This window comes from Monodon monoceros, unplaced genomic scaffold (assembly GCF_005190385.1).
Source record: "Monodon monoceros isolate NGI ecotype Baffin Bay Population unplaced genomic scaffold, NGI_Narwhal_1 Super_Scaffold_7, whole genome shotgun sequence".
Classification (NCBI taxonomy): Eukaryota; Metazoa; Chordata; class Mammalia; order Artiodactyla; family Monodontidae; genus Monodon; species Monodon monoceros.
In genome coordinates, this window is record NW_021703784.1 from 11,018,260 (window position 1) to 11,035,163 (window position 16,904).

The following is a 16,904-nucleotide window of genomic DNA, read 5'->3' on the forward strand; positions in this document are numbered from 1 at the left end:
TAAAATTTCCTCCTCTGAAGATGTGCCAATTCTTGGGAGCAGTCAAGCTGTTTGGGGTTCGGAGTAAGGTGTGTTTATGAAATCAAGGGCTATTGCTCATCTACTGCCTATGAAGAATTCCATAAAACACACATGCACACCTACCCCCAGGTAATTCAGCACCACCTCGGGTGTGATCAATCCCTGGGTAACTAATAGGTTCTGCTTCTGCTAGAGAGAGGCTGAAAATTAAAGTTTAATTATGAGACCTCTTCATTCAATTGATCTTGAAGGCTTTATGTACTAGCATACAACCAAAGGGCAAATTTCATAAAAGGCTGATTTACATTTAAATTCGAGCCTTTTTTTTCTTCCTCAAAGTTTGCTGATGCTGTTTTAAGTATGATATTGTTTTCACACAAATATTCCCAAACATTACCAGTTGTCATCTGGCGTTAAATAGGGTTGCGGCACGACAATGATAACATTAGCATTTTTAAAAGCATAACATCATTGTTCTTCTGTAAATTGTTGCAGGCTCAAATTACCCTACACATAATCTTTTTACAAAAAATTAATGGGGCACTGGCATCAAAGCCAGTTAGGGTTGTATAAAAAGAATGGCAGCCACCTCCTTTTGCTGGGACCCTACTGGTCTTGTGTGAGCCCAATTAGCGCCCTAATGGGACACGGTGCAATCGTATGCTCCACTGTGTACATAAATAAAGGTTAGTAAAATGTGCACTGGACATCTTTTCCCAAGATGCAAAGGATTTTGATAAAATCTAACTGGGTTGTCGCAAAGCAAAAGAATCGTTCGTGTTTCTGATTACTGAATTCTTAAAAAAAAAAAATTCCAATTAAAAAAAAGGCTTCACTGATCTAGCATCAGTAGGAAATATTGTGTTCCACATAAATGATTTTGCAAAGCAATTGAAGTTTACCTCTGTCTCCAAATGTCATTTTTAATCTTTCTGGTGGAAATCTTTTAAAAATGTATTACCTCTACCCTTGAATTCCCTAAACAGTATTACTATTACAGACTCCTAATATTGTACCAAAAGGGCAAAGTAGCATGGCGAATAAGAACACAAACTTAAGAATGGTATAAGTCTAGGTTTGAGTCTAGATTCTACCACTTCCTACATGTGAGATCTTGGAGGTGTCACTCAGCCTCTCTTACGAGCAATTGTCCTCATCTCTTAAAACAAAGGTTAACTATCTAAATCACAGGATCACTTTTAGAATTAAAAAAAAAAAGTTTATAAAGAGTTTAGCACAGCAACTGGTAAAGAACAGGGGCCAAACTGAGGAGAACCATTATTTTAATCAAGTGGGTAATGTAACTTGTAGGACTCTGTACCTTTGGGGCCCGATAGGGTCTATACTAAATGGCCCCAACAAACTGTTGAATTCCTTTATCTCTAACAGAGGTTTCTGACAGTCTCTATTGTCTGATAGCTTTTCATTTGTTGTTGTCAGGGCTTCTGCCTCAATAATCTTTTTCCATTTTTAATTTACTGTGGCCTAGGGAACCAGAGGCTCACAGCTGACACATGTAGGCAGAGTTTGAGAGCTACACTGTCACCCCAAGGACTCAAAAACAGTATCCTCCCAGGGTTAAACTTTAAAATCAACACATAATAGGCAGAATAACCTTACAGAAACACGGCTCTCAAGCCAGGAGGACAGTATTATAGCCCAGTCTGAATGCAGTGTTAGCACCATCTACGGAGTGTTTTCGTGTCGGGGGAGTGAACTCAGCCACAAAACAAAAAGATGACTCAGGGTGCCAGACACGGGCAGGGCCCAAGCCCTGTCCAGGGGAAACTGGCAAAGGGACTTCAAGGATTAAGATCCCACTGGCAAGACCTTCTTAAATAGAAATGGATACAGGGAGTATCTATATCCTGAAGGTTTCAAATACTAAGTTTGTATGGAGTAGATTCTTCTTCTAGCGGAACGTCCATCATTCGTTATCCGTTTGGTATCTATTGGGCGACCGCTATTCACGCCCAGACCCCTAGCTCAACAAGCAACCTTTTCGTCGTAACTGGCTTCTTAGGTAGAGCTCCTTACACGGGGAGAATGTACTGGCCACATTAACCTGCTAAGAGACAGGGCGATTTCCTGAGGTGAATTAATAAACGGGCGTTATCTTGCTGCGTATCAGTCTCGGGAGCTTGGTTAAGGTGCGTTTGCCGTCGAGAGATAACTATCGTATGTCGACAAAACCCTCCATCTAAGCCTGGAACCTAAGGGCTAGGCCATGACCGGATGGTAGGTATCCCCTTGGGATTCTTCTGGGCCCAAGGCACTGGATTGAGGGTGTTCACTCTGACACTGAATGGCGACAGGAGGCAGGGTGGCACAGTGATACAGAACAGGGGCACTGTTCTATTGAAGGCTGGTTTTGCCATTCACTTTCTGGTTTCCCTTAAGCAAATTACTTAACTTCTCTGAGCCTCTTTTTCCTCATCTACCAAATGGGATGATAAAACTTCAGAGATTGATTCTGGCTCAATATTTAGACAAAAGCAACATCCCGGAAGATGTCACACCAAAGCACCCTCTCCCACCCGTTCCGTACTCTCCAGTCCTGACTTTGTCGGTCCACCTGCCTTTCATCACTGATGAGAAGCAGGTGCGGCATCCCTCACAGACTTCATCACCTCCAGAAGCCTCATCACACCGCTGTGCTTTCTTCTCTCAGATTTGAAAATTGCCTTCTTAGCAAATTGTCTCTTAGCAAAGGTAGTTACAGCTTTAAGGGAGCCACTTAGTTGTCGTCCTGGCAGAATAATTTTATTTACTTCACAACAGCCACCATGTCTCCCTTCTCCTCAGCCAACACAAGTAGACATCGTGATCCACCATCTGAGACCAGCTTGTTAATAACAAAATTATTCCAGGTCTTAGTGTTCTCTTCTCGATGAAATAAACATGCCTTTAAAACAGACAAATCAAATGGTGTTCCGAGACTGTATTAACCGTCTTTATTGCACTCCAAAGAACAACTCGAGACACGCGTAGAGAGTGGATATTCAAAGAGGTGTTTTCTTGACCCAGTTAAATTTTTATTCAGTGAAAAAAGTTGACATTGAGACAAAAATGCTTTAAAACTGTGAGACAATAAAGTAAAATCTTCAGCACAAACCAGTGATTTGGAAACTTATCGAGGCAACTGAAATGATAAATATCTAATCTCACTTTGGAGAGAAGCAAGTATACAGTGTTTCACTTTAAGAGCAGAGTAGGCCTTTATTTTGCTGCAAATACTTTTGATTTTTGCCTGTAGGTTCTAATAATTCACCACAAGAGCCTTTAATAGAGAAATGACATGGAATATCAGAGAATAATGTTCCATTCCAGCATTCGTACTTGTCCCATTTGAGCTATTACACATGAAACTAATACCGTTCTTGGGTTACTTGGCTCCGATGATTTAATTCAAAATATGGCTGCTCAAAATGAGTGGGCAGAAACATATACACGACCCATCCTCCCTCAACCCACGTTTGCTGGGGGTACCCCTTCCGAAAACATGCTTGCCATCTGTGTACCCAACAGCACACATAATCTCTCGCTATCTGCCCCGTACCTCAGTCTTGCATAGAAAGTAGTCTATATAAACTTAATGCACTGGCTTTTATTACATAAAAATTGTACCTGAAAGGCAGCACACGCTTCCTTTAAGAAAAATAATGCAATAGGAACGTCAAGATACAATATCAACACGAGTGAAGATTCTGCACAGCATTTTGGAGTCAATCCCTAAAATCAATATGGAAGGGGTATGGGGTTTGCTGACTTCCCTGGATCCTTTCTTTGAGGGACCTCCAATTCTCCACAAGGAAGAGAAACGTCTCAGGGATTCACTGTGACATTCTTAGTGGGAAAGCAACCAACCAAACCCGACAGGATGGGGTTTCTGCCCTTAAGGAAGTACTGAGAACACGACCTCACTAGATGGAGAGTTACCACTAGGTGAATATTTGAAGGCAGGACTGTCCAGTCCCCCTGCCCAGAAATGTCCACTGGTCTGAGAAGTTCCTTAAATTGTTGGAGAGCTGCATCTAGTGGGTCACACGTGTTGGGCAGAGAGAACATGTCGCTGTGTGTCGCACATCTGTCCCCCACAAATATCCCCAGTGAAACTACCAGAGATGGAACCCCAGGAGCCCCTCTTCCCAAAGTCAGAAGTTTCAACCAGTTACCCAGCTTCGTAACTATTTACCCAGCTTGCCAGGGCAGCCAGTGGTCACGGGAGCGTCTCACCTGTCTGGAAAAGGGTCTGCATAGGCATGGCCTCTCCCTGGATTCCTCTGCAGAACTATATTCTCTGGTATTTTATCCACACAGACCCACATCTCATACGGCTTGAGGGCCATTCAATCCATCAAGGGGCAAGACCAACTTCCAGAGGAGATTTATACACAATCCCCCGCCCGCCAAACTGTAGTGATCCACTCATGGTCCGTCGACCACATGAATGTGGGCTTCTGAAATTCTAATGCATCCTGGAAGAAAATAAAGCCCTTTCCCTATACAGTGTGAACTCTGGAGGTAGGATCTCCAATGAGGTACAAAAGCCCCTTCTTCAAAGGCTCCAACTGGTCACAGTGAAGACAATTATCTGGTCACCTTCAAAGTCTCCACGGAGTTTTCTGTTCTCATTTGCTCTTGTCACTCCCACCTCGGGACTCTTGCAGACGGTGTATATACATCAAACCTCACAAAGCTATGCAGAGGGAGGTGAGAGTGTGTGCTTCAAAAGTTCATAAAAATAGACAATTTCCACATAGCTCCATCTATCTAGCTTAGTCTTCGGGAACTTAGCTCTTCTGTTTATATAAAATACTCTAGCCCTAAAAGGCTGCTTTTTCTCCAACAGCCCAGTAGCATTTTCCAAGGAGAGGGGTGACGGCCAGTCTATACAGTACAGCGCACTAAGCATTGGCAGGCACTGGGAATAAGACTCGGAAGCTCAGGAATACCTCAAGTTGCCAACTGGAGACATGTGCTCTGTAGAAAGGCTTTTGCCTATGGAAAAACTGAATATAAAGTCTCAGAGCCTTTGATATCAGCTTTCACAAATGCCACCAAAAAGTTGGCGGAAAAAGAAAAGAAGAAAATAGACTTTCTAGTGGTTCGATGAAATGACTCGCCTCCCACCAGATCGTTCATCTTTCAGTTACTTAAAGTGCTTATTTATAAAAAGGGAGGTGGTAGGGCTCGGAGTTTTGAATGAAACTCCGCGGTAAGTCAAGATAAAGCCAAAGAAATTCCAGTCTTTAAAAACGTAACACGGGAAAGAGATAGAAGAAAAACATGCTGGAAGAAGGCTTGTCCTTTACCACCACTCACGACATACCAAACGTCTACAATTGAAAATACTCCTCAAGCAGAATATATATATACACAAATAAAATGTTTTAACTAAAAAAACTTTAATTGGCTCTTTGTTTCCCAAACACTCCCCAGGTAGAACAAAACTATGTTATCAGCCAAGAATGATACTTCTGGTTAAAAGGAAGCAAATACTTGGGAGAAGGTGATGCATTGCATCTAAGAGGAGATGGGGTTTTGACAAAGCTTGCAGATGAGGGACACATGTGCAGAAGCATGACTCTGGAATATCCCTAGAGCACACTGCTTCTCGTTCAGGAAGAAGTTCCGCAGTGAGGTGCATACGATAGGCAACACAACAATGCTAGACACTGCTGCCAACAACACTAGGTCTCAAGAGTGGGCACCAGTCCCCAGTGGATCTCACACACCTGCCAAGTGGCCACGGTTTGAATACAGGGGAGGCATTGAAAGGCAGAAGGGTACAGCCCAGCTTATTTTACAGAGCATATCAACTCTAGCGTTGCCACTACCATGAACTGGATCGAATGGTCTCAAATTCACACATCTCCTGTCTCTCTGTAAGAGTGAAGAGCATTTTCTCTTTAAACTGGGCAGGGGTACAGGTGAGGCAGGTGGTAGAAGAGAAGAAAAGAGAAGGCACTGACCCAATTCAAAACGACTGCATATATCAGTACGGATTTTTAAGGACAGTAAGCGGCCAACTCAACACAAATACAAAACTTTACATTCGACATTCTTCAGCGGTAAGTAAAAACAAAACGAAACAAAAAATCCCAAAAGGAAAAATTAGGTACTATATCTGCCAGTGTAGCTATCATGGCACAAATCTAGAACTCTCTCCCACAACCAGAGCAATGTTTTGCAATGACGATGACACCAGTGTATAATAAAGCAGTGTTATCATATTGTAGCTTTCAAAGCTACATCTTGTACAGAGGTGTGTACAGTAAGAATCCATCCATTAATATGAGAGAGGAAGCTGTTGCTTGCAGGGCTTCCCAAGCTGCATCTCTGTTTAACTGAAATGGAGCAATGACTCAATATGCTCTCCTGCCAAACACCGTCGTGTGACACACGAGTGAATAAAAATGGATTGCTTCTGGAATGGCAACAAAACTGCTTCTGTTCCCCAAGCCTCAACCCTATAGGCGAGGGACTCATAACATGTGTGGTGTCAGATGACCACTAAAGCCTTGCCCTATACAGAGTTCCAATAAATTAACAAAATAACACAAAAGAACCTTCCCCCGTCACACGCCCAAACACTTTCACAGAAACTAAATGCAAAAAAATTTTTAATTTGAGCATACTTTCGAGGAGGAGGGATTCTACCCGTCACTCTCGAAGTTTTTATTAAATACATTTCTGTGTCTTAGAAAAATAAAAAGAATGGCCAATTTACTGAACCAAAATTATCTCACAGACTTAAAAAGCATATGCCCAGTAAGCACAGCCCTGTGAGACTACACTAATATCAAACCAAAGCAATTTGGTTACTAAAATCCACCTGGTTTGAAGTTCACAGTTGATTACGACAAAGTTTATTCATTCCTTTCTTTCCTCCTTTTTTTTTGTTTTTTTTTGTTGTTGTTGTTGTTTTTGGCCCATATAAAAATAACATATTGCAACTCAAAGTGCATCTTTTAAAATAAACCATCAACTATCTTTATCAAATAAAATATTTACACCATTTGGTTTCTAGTGAGGAAAGCTCTTTTAGGCTATCACCATGGGGACGTCGTCGGAAAATCCAGTTATCATCGGAGCATCTTCATCGTCCTCCCCTAAAGGCAAGACAGTCAGTCCTTGGTGAGTTCCGGGGCACTTCCGCCCAACCCCACACCCCACCACTGACCCTCCATCCCTACAGTACAAGCCCCAGCTGGAAAAGTCAGCAGCAGAGCCAGCCAGGCACAAGAATCGATGCTGAAACCCAGCCCAGCTTCTCTCTGACACTCTTGGGTCACCTGTTCCCCATCAACGGGTGGCCAAGCTTATTTTCATGGTACTTGAAATTAACCAAATAAGAAAAGTCAACCTTTGATGAGGGAGGATCTTATTCCCTACCCCAAAGTCCAACGGGTGGCTTAGGTGCCCCGATTTGAGTTGTCCACACCCTATGCTAGCACAGTGAACGTCACTGTCTGTTTTCTCCTTTGAACCCACACCGATCATGAAGAAAAGGACCTTAGAGGGGTTTAAGCATTTAGCCAGACTCATGGTTGTCCCCTCGTGGGCCCTGGTACCATCCTGAGCAACTAAGTGCTGATCTGCTTTCAGTGATCACAGCACGGCCCCGTGATGGGTGGATTCCTCTTGCCCCCAGTAACAGAAGCAAAGAACCCACCAAAGAACCCACCCTATTCACGCAAGGCAGTCCAAGCGCCTGTGATAAAACAAGAAAGGAAACTGAGAAGAAAAGGGAGAAGACTCAATAACGAACGATCAGTGAGCAGGAAATACGTCAATGTCTGTATAGACAAAACTCTAACTAGTTGACAGAAGAAAATAAACATGTAAACTCCCATTCAGCAGTCTGAGTTTGGACAGGCCCGAGTTTGGGGAAGGCCCCAAAACACAACTATTTGATTATATTTATTAAGTGGCCTACTTGCTCAATTAGCATTTAGCCATTTGAGCACACAGACGTTTATAAAAGGAACATCTCCCTCTCTTCGCAGTGAGGTTGTGCTAGCCATCAGAAAGTGAGGTTGTGCTAGCCAGTGAGGTTGTGCTAGTGAGGTTGTGCTAGCCATCAGAAAGAGAAACAGCAAGATGGGAAGGGCTTCTTTGGACAGAAGCCGATGGGGAAAGCGTGGCTTTTTGTCTAGACTAACATCTCCAGAGACGTCAGGCCTCCAGGTCTGTGAAGGATGAGAGGGGTCGGAAATTCTTAAGAATTTGCCAATACTTGGGGAATACCCAAAGCCCAGGGTCTGCCTATTCTTCCTGTAAAAGGCAAGCTCCTATCTGTTCTTTCACAGAACTCCCTGTCTCGGGCACACTATTTAAGAGAATACTGGTATTTTAATTTAGGAGCAACTTCAAAGCAAAGGGCTCCAACTGATTCAACCCAAACCAGTAGGGTCACTGGTTAGTAAAGCACTCTGCTAGCGTCAAAAAGATGAGCTCGAGGCAGGCGTTTCCTCAGCAAGCCCCTGGCTTTGTGGGGTCTGCCCTGGGAAGAAGAACCCTGTGCCCTGACACACTCACCCAGGTCATCCCCCGAGGAGAAGACGGCCGAGCCCAGCCTGGAGCTGTAGTGGCTGTTGGCAAAAGCAGTGAAGCTGCTCTGCAGCCTCCGATGCTTCGTGTACAGGATGGCAAACCCGACGCCCAGGCTCAGCAGTATCAGGAACAAGATGGGCACCACCACGGCAGCAACGTCGGTAGATCTGGCGGCCTGGATCGTTGAGGCATCCCCACCTGCCAAGGCAAGAGGCCAACCCGTAAGCCTCCCACGTAAGGGCGGGAGAACAGACTGGGCAACCCCTCACTGCCCCACCCACCCCAAAACGCCAAGAGCTTGCAACACCTCCCCGAACCGCCTGCCCGGTATGGCACGTTCCTGCACGTGACGCCTGAATGTTTCCCGACTCCTTGCCATGAGTGATGGAGGACAGGCCTTGTGCATGCAAATACGGTAATTACATTAGGCTCCTAATCGCGGCCGCGTTGGTTATTTAGATAATCTCTTGGAAGGGAGACCTTTGTTGGGGTACCAACACTGATTTCATTAGCATTATTACTTAAGACCGCTCGCTTGCCTTACGTAAGAGGATGTGAAATCAGACCACTAATTAACGAGATTGCAATTATTTCCCCCTACTTGGCACCAAAGTCACTCTGAACTGCAATTACCTGAAGCTCCATTAAGTGATACAAATGAGATTCCTTTACTGCAATACTGACTTAACAGCTCATGAAGTTTTATGAGGTTTTTTAACTTAAATAAGAGAGAGAGAGAGAGAGAGAATCTTTCCATATACATTTAACATTTTGTAAAAGCTCTTTGCAAAGCCATTTGGGTGTCTATAACCTAACAGTGATGCTCCCTTCCCACTGTTTTAAACAAATACTAGCTTTATCATGAGGTACTGACAAAGTTGTAGCAACAGGGCTCTGGGGCAAAGCCATCTCCCTGTTGGGTTAGAGCCAGTCTTCCCGGAAGGGGTAGATTTTTATGTCATAAATCCTGGGGAAAGTCTGAACCTGAGGCAAGAACATGGCTTGCAGGAGTCAGTTTTAGCTAAGGAAGCAAAGTGGACTTCCTCGGTCTCCATGAGGAGCTTCATCAGGCTTGAGGTTGTTCCCTGGTGCAGGGCGAGGTGATGCAGGCCAGGGCTCTGCCTTGTGAAGAGAGCTCAGGAGCTGCCCGGGGCTTCATCCCAATAGGTCCTCGTAAAGATGGGCCAGAGAGCAGCCATTTCCTGTGAGTCTGATCTAACAACTCAATAGCCGTGTCGTTAATTTCTTGCACTATCAACTTACTGGAAAAAACTCTCCCGAATCTCAGTTCACGCGTCCCAACCTAATCCCAGCTGTGAAGTGGAAAATTGGGGGAAAGCTCTGGGCTGGAGCAGTTAAGAGGAAGCCAGCACGCTGGAGGCGGCAGGAATGAGTGAGCTCCTGTCCTCACCCTGCCTCCGAGGGGACGTGCACATCAAGGGGCAGGACGTGGCCCGAGAGGTCTACCTGAGAGATTCTCCCACCTGACAGTCTTGGTTTACAAAGGTAGCTGGCAGATGTCCTCACAGCAGTTTTCCCCAAAGTCTATTTCACAGGTTGCTAATAGGTTTTACTTAAAAAGAAGACTCTATTTAAAAAACACTAGGACAACAAGAGTTTGGTTGTTTGTTTCCTGTAGAAACTTCTCAGAACCTCAAACATGCGACAGTTCTCCAAGGGATGTGGTGTGCAAGGTTTCCCTCTTTTAGGGAGGTGCCAAGGATAAAGGATTCCCCCAGAAGCCACGCCGGGAAGCGTGATGGAACATCTAACAAGTCTAACATAAGATTCTGAGCTTAAGCACTGGTTAGTTCTTGGCTGGGAATAAATGGAACTACAAAGGCCAGTGGCAAAACATTTGTTGAAATCCTGGCTAAGCTATTACAATCTGAGCAGAATTTCCATGTAAATGGAAGGTTCCTCTCCCCTGCCATCACCATGGCCCGACACTGCTGTCTGTGTGTGTCCAGAAGACAGAGATCCCAGGTCAACTTCAGGCTTTGATCTGAGGCTGACGGTGAAGATGAAGAGGCTGAGAAATCAGGGAATCTGTGATGAGATAATCTACTGACTCGCAGAATCCTAGGGAATATTAGCATATTAGCAGCTCTGAACAGCCCTCCAAAGAATAAAAACAAAACTCATTAAGCTAGTGCTTCCCAAGCAGAATCTCCTTTTTCAACAAAACCTCCCTTTCTTCTGCTTTACATTCAGAATATGGTCACCTTATAATCCCAGCTCCTCACACCATGCCTGACTCTGGAAGCATTTTTTTTTTTTTTTTTTTTTTTTTGCGGTACGCGGGCCTCTCACTGTCGCGGCCGCTCCCGTTGTGGAGCACAGGCTCTGGACGCGCAGGCTCAGTGGCCATGGCTCACGGGCTCAGCCGCTCCGCGGCACGTGGGATCTTCCCGGACCGGGGCACGAACCCGTGTTGCCTGCATCGGCAGGCGGACTCTCAACCACTGCGCCACCAGGGAAGCCCAGGAAGTATTTTTTAAATATATCCGTATCTCATTAAACTGATGCATAAATGATTTTCCTTTGAGCTGCAAGAATATTTTAAATGCATTTTAGAAAGACACATGTTTATCAAGCCATGCTACATCCCTGATATATTTCCTCGGAATTGAAGATGGAAATGGGCAACAACAGCAACTTACCAGATCCCAACTCATCATACAGCAGGACAGCAGGCTCCCCACAAATCTGGCTGCCAAAAAGGCATCGTGCTTGGACAGTGAAAGTATAATTATGACCCAACTTCAGGTTGGAGATTTTAAAGAAATTGTCAGTAGTATTCCCAAGGTAAGCTGTGATATTCATGGCACTATCAAACATGTGTATCTCGTAGCCCTGAAAACAAACACAGGAGGGATTGCTCAGGAAGTTAAATAAGGAATCTAACAGCTGCTACTACTGGTTCCAACTTTGTGAGCTCCTTATTGCAGACATTTATAGATGCTAAAGCAGTGTGTGTTTCGTACCAGTTCTTTTTACATAGCACTGAGATATTAGATTCAGAAAATGGGAACATTCTCATCCCCAACATCTAACTACCCACTTCTGAGCCACATAGTAGAAATGAAAAGCACAGACCTAACAAAAGCCATTTTAACAAATACTCCAGTACAGAATTCAAAGTTCTGGTCAGCAATCCACTTATCTCAAGGAATATTAAATGAAACAAAGAATCCAGACAACACAGCAACAGGTCACTGAAATGAGACTGGACCAATAATAAATCCAAGTTGCAGTGGACTCCAGGCATGGGGTAAAAAATAAAAGCAAGACATTTCTCCTTAGAACAGCCTATACAAACTCCATTGCTGGCTTGCAGTTCACTTCCTATCTCCGTGCTTTCTAGTTCATCCAAGCTGATCTCAGCCCCAGACAAGCCTGGCCTTGAACTAGGCAGCACTGCAGCAGCTCAGCCTCTGCTCACTGGGGGAGTGTGAAATAAGCATCCGACTTAGACTGGCTCGGGGAGAGTCTTGGACTCCTGTGCTGGAAAAATCCCTCTTGGAACAGCCCGAACCCAGCATGCTGGCTGGGATCAGGATTGACTCCCAGACTTCCCGGTTGATCTCCAAGTCTTCCAGTGTCATAGCTACCAGCACCTCCCCCCACCGCAAAACCCCTCCCGTCTTATTTCTACCCACGTATTGGGCCCCACTGCATAATCATGGTCCCCTGGTTCTCATTCTGATGACCTGCCTCTTCTTTGAACTCTAAGTCAGGAGGAAGGAATAAGGACGCATTAAGCTTATGCCGGAACCCTGCACTGGGAATGGAATACTGACTGCAAGCCCAACCTTTATGAAGCTGGGCTCCTGCCACGCTGATGACAATTGGCTGCCCGACTGGGTCTCCCTACAGCACCTGCCTGGAGTCCTACTCCTGCCTTCTTTTTTATAGACTACTAACTGGCATTTATTATTTTCTATCTAATATATATGTGGTGTAGGACATTTGCAAAATACATAAGGGGATAAAGAAAAAAAATGTAAATGATACCAACATCAGCCACCCATGACTGACTTGACCAACCCTCTTCTAGTGGGCATTTAGGGTGTGTCCTCTTTCTTACTGTCATAAATCAAGTTCTTTATGCACACTGTTTCCTTAGAGTAAAATCCTAGAATTGCTGGATCAAACGATGCAACACCTTCAACGTTTCTGATACCTATTGCCAAAGTGCCTTACAGAAGGTTGAACCCATTCATATTCCCAGAGCACTCCTCTCCCCAGCTATGACTCATGTTGGTACCACCCTCCCCCAAAACTTTGGCCAATTTAATGTGAAAGTGCTGTATCTGTGCTGTTTAGATTACTAGTGAAGCTGAAACTCTATTTTCTTTTGCTCACTGCTGCTTGAACATTTTTACCGTGCTACCTGTTCCTTATTCAAAATTATAACACAGTTGACCCCTGAACAATGTAGGGGTTGGGGCCCTGACCCTCTGAGCAGTCAAACATCCGAGAATAACTTAAGAGTGGACCCTCTGTATCCTCGGTTCTGCATCCTTGCATTCAACCAACCACAGATGGTGTGGTACTGTAGGTTCCACATATAAGTGGACCTGCACAATTCAAATCTGCGTTTTTCAAGGGTCAATGTGTTTCTGTTTTGAATTGATTTGAAAGCTCTCTTTACACTTAAATACATTAACCATTTATATGTCACAGTTGTGAGAATTTTCAAATTTTGATTTAGCTTTCCTTCTGGCATTACACTGTGACGATTTAGAACTGTAGGGCTCTTTGCCAACGCTCTACCCCGAGGTAGCCACGGTTGATTTACCGTGTATCTATTTAGCTCATGCTTTGCTGACAATGGGGCCAACCCAGCTCCACTGGAGAATCTGTCCACCCTTGGATGGCAAATCTATTCCCAGGTGCCACTCTCTTCCTCCTCCTCCTATCTCCTGCTGTGAGTTCAGTAATTGGTCTGCTAAAAACAAAATGAAACAAGGTGTTTTTCATATGTCAAAAGACTATCTTCAAGCACTTCCTGCTCACTGGAAAGAAACTGGTAAGATTCCAGGTTGGCAGTGCAGCTCGGATCCCCAGTACTGAAGCCACAGCCCCGCCCTCAGACTGTTTGGGAAAGATGGGGCCCTGGGTTCCGATGCTGAGCCCCGGTCCAGCCTCAGGAAGCACGGTGAGGAAGGACTCCAGCCCGTTTCTCTATCTTTCAGGGGATGACAAGTTCAGGATTGAAAAGTGCTTAGTGCAGAGATTCACATCTTTAATGGGCAGTATAAACATTTCACTAATTAGCAATCCCACAGAAAATGGTCCTTTAATTCTCAAGTTCACTCCCCTACCCTATTCTTTCTTTTTACTCTATCTACGCCAGCACGCTGTTAACGAGCTCATCTCTAAAATGGCATTTCAATTAGATTTCCGAAGTCACTGAGAAGGAGGGAGGAACTTACCCTGCTTTCATTAAAATGCTTTTCCTTCAAAGCTAGGCTTTTCCAAAACAGAAGAACATGGTCATTTTCTGTTATGATTTTTAAGGCATCAGGTGCTGATAACGAAACTGAAAATTAAAGGTGACGTAGGATGTGGTTAGTGGCTCAACATCTGAGTCTCCGTTTCCTTGTCTGTCAAAGGCTGATTAAATAATGCTAATCTTGAAGGGATAGGTTAAGGAAGGAATAATACACATATACCGCTTCGTATACAGCCTAGCACATTGCAGACACTCTTTAACTGGCATCTCCTTTGTTGTTATAATACCTTTAGCCAAGAAATCTGGACATTATCTAGACTCAAGGATGGCCAAAAACAAACGAGGTAGGGGGAGGAAGGGATGGGGTGGGATGGAACCATGTTCAAAGTTTACCTGGACCTCTGCTCTGGTTCCAGTCTACTTTCGTGCTCCAAATGCCAGAGGCCTTAGAGGTCAGTGAGGGCCTAGGGAGCTCGGTCTGAAGACAGAGCCCTAGAATGACCACAGAGTATGGCCCAGGCCCACGGTTCACACTGCCGGCCTCCGTTACTGACACTCCTGATATCGTCTGCTGCTGTCCGAGTAACTGAGCTTATTACTTGCTCTCTGAACTTGAGCCTGACTGCTGAGCCAGCCTGGAGCTGGCAGCAAATCCCCCTTTAATCTGCTGCCCAGTTACTGGTCTCCATCCATTTCTGCACATGATGTTGCCCCAAGGAACCATGATGACTTCAGTCCAGGTGCCCAGATGCAATGCTTGGCTTTAAGTGGCAAATGTTCAGTTTTATTTCCTAACTCTCTTGGAAATGTCAAAACCAGCTAGGGGAGGGGAAACTAGAGGAGATGGAGAATATGGAAAACGACAGCCACTGCCCAGCCCACAGCGCCCTGGCCACCACCCTGCAGCCCAGATACTGGGACGCCTGCACGGCTCTGCCCCAGTGTGGACACTGCGGGTCGTCTTCGCACTTCCTGTGCAATTACTGATAGAAATCCTATGTCTTCAAAAAACTAAAAAATAGAAAAGGACAAAAAGAAATCCCATGCCTAGAGGCGTTCTAGCGGCACTGGGAGTGCCTTGCCGTGTGAGGGGGCCTCCAATCGCTCGTCTGCTCACCTGTGGTAATTTTGATACTGGAGTCCTTGCTCATGTTCCCCAGCTGGACAATCACATGGTATTTCCCTCCAGGCTCCAACTTGCTAAGGGTGTATTCCACGGTACTGTTGCGGGATTTCACCTTGTAGCTCCGGTCACTCTTCCTTATGAGATCTTTAACTGCAATTGCATATAGCTAGGACAAGAAAAAGACATTTTAATGGTAATCAGGAACCTGGAGTTGTTTTACTCTTTGTAGTTCAATGGTGGCCCATGTAACATAAGTATGTCAGTGGTTGTGACCCCCGGCAACAATATTTTGAGCCCCGATGTCTGTTCTTTGGAAAGCCTCTGGGGTAGTCATTTCCCAACCTTATAACAAGTATTCACTCCCAGATTTGTACAGAGAATTGTCAGTTTGATCCACCTACCCACCCTCCCCCCAAAAAAACAACTCTAGGGAAAACCACATTTGTGATGGCAGCAGCAGGTATGTTGGAACATGCAAGAAAAACCCCAGTTCAGGGCTTCCCTGGTGGCACAGTGGTTGAGAGTCCGACTGCCGATGCAGGGGACGCGGGTTCGTGCCCCGGTCCGGGAGGATCCCACATGCCGTGGAGCAGCTGGGCCCTTGAGCCATGGCCGCTGAGCCTGTGCGTCCAGAGCCTGTGCTCCGCAACGGGAGAGGCCACAGCAGTGAGAGGCCCGCGTACCGCAAAAAAAAAAAAAAAACAAAAAAAAAACCCCAGTTCAGTGTTCAAATTCTCTATCTCCACCACTGCCATAGTGTTGGGATGTCGTCAGAGGGGAACAATGAATGAAAGTGTTCAATCCCAGGTCTAAGAGACAAAAAACCCCATTCACTTTCTCCCAGGTTGCTTCTTACATCTATGGGGACAGGGAGAAAGTAAAAGGACAGGTAGTAAGCACAGGGAACTCCAGCATCAGGAAGAAGCTGAGAGTCCACAGGAGTCTTTGTGACCAAGCATTTAAAACCACCCACCCCTGGGACGGCAGGAAGGGCAGAGGGCATGGAAGTCAGAGCAGCCTGGGCAAGGGAAAATGGGAGTTTTTTTCTAGAATCAATGCCTCTTCTCTTAGGGCATGGGCCAGCAAACTTTTTTGTAAAGGTTCAGAGAGCAAATATCTTAGGCCTTGAAGAATAGATGGTCTCTACCACAATTACTCAACTCTCTTGTTTGTAGCATAACAGCAGCTCTAGATAATGTGTAAACGAATGGGTATAACTTGGTTCTAATAAAGCTTTATTTAGAAAAACAGGCAGTGGGCTAGATTTAGATTTGTTAGTGAAGGCAGAGAAAGCAGAGAAGGAGGGACAAACCAGTATGGTAGCCAGGAATACTGGAGATGTGACAATGAAGAAGAGGCACCTGTAAGGACCCCGTCTTTGACCAGGCAGAAATAGGGGGAGACCTCCTGCTGAACTCCAAGCACCAGGCCTAGGTTTCTTGCCCCATTACAGGACCCACCCGCCCCCGAACCAGACCATGCGTCCCCTCACCAGGTCCTGGTCAGGAGAATCGTATGGGGATTCCCACTTGATGACGGCGGAGGTTTTGCCTGTATGAACCACGTGCAGGTGACGGGGAGGAAGCCTGCTATCTGGGATCATCCTCACCACGACGTAGTCAGAGGACGGCCCCTGGTAGGGCGCCACCACCCGGACCTGAAACAAACACCACTCGAACTCATGCAGTTGTCACCAAACCACTGTTTCAACAAAATAGTGACATATGGATACAATTA

At 45.3% G+C, this 16,904-nt stretch overlaps 1 protein-coding gene across 2 annotated transcripts in view; it reads right to left on the minus strand.

Moving 5' to 3' along the window:
* Positions 1-6,209: 6,209 nt before the first annotated feature.
* The window catches only part of SORL1 (sortilin related receptor 1), a 158,041-nt gene continuing 147,346 nt past the window's right edge, over positions 6,210-16,904 (minus strand). The window contains exons 43-48 of one of the 2 annotated variants that reach the window (XM_029209073.1): positions 16,660-16,824; positions 15,159-15,333; positions 14,022-14,128; positions 11,244-11,436; positions 8,566-8,778; positions 6,210-7,136 (exon numbers count right to left, since the gene is read on the minus strand). In XM_029209073.1, coding sequence (XP_029064906.1) covers positions 7,069-7,136; positions 8,566-8,778; positions 11,244-11,436; positions 14,022-14,128; positions 15,159-15,333; positions 16,660-16,824 — 921 coding nt within the window. In that variant the 3' untranslated portion in view covers positions 6,210-7,068. The remainder of the gene's footprint in view (positions 7,137-8,565; positions 8,779-11,243; positions 11,437-14,021; positions 14,129-15,158; positions 15,334-16,659; positions 16,825-16,904) is intronic. The other variant, XM_029209074.1, reaches the window with a different exon arrangement.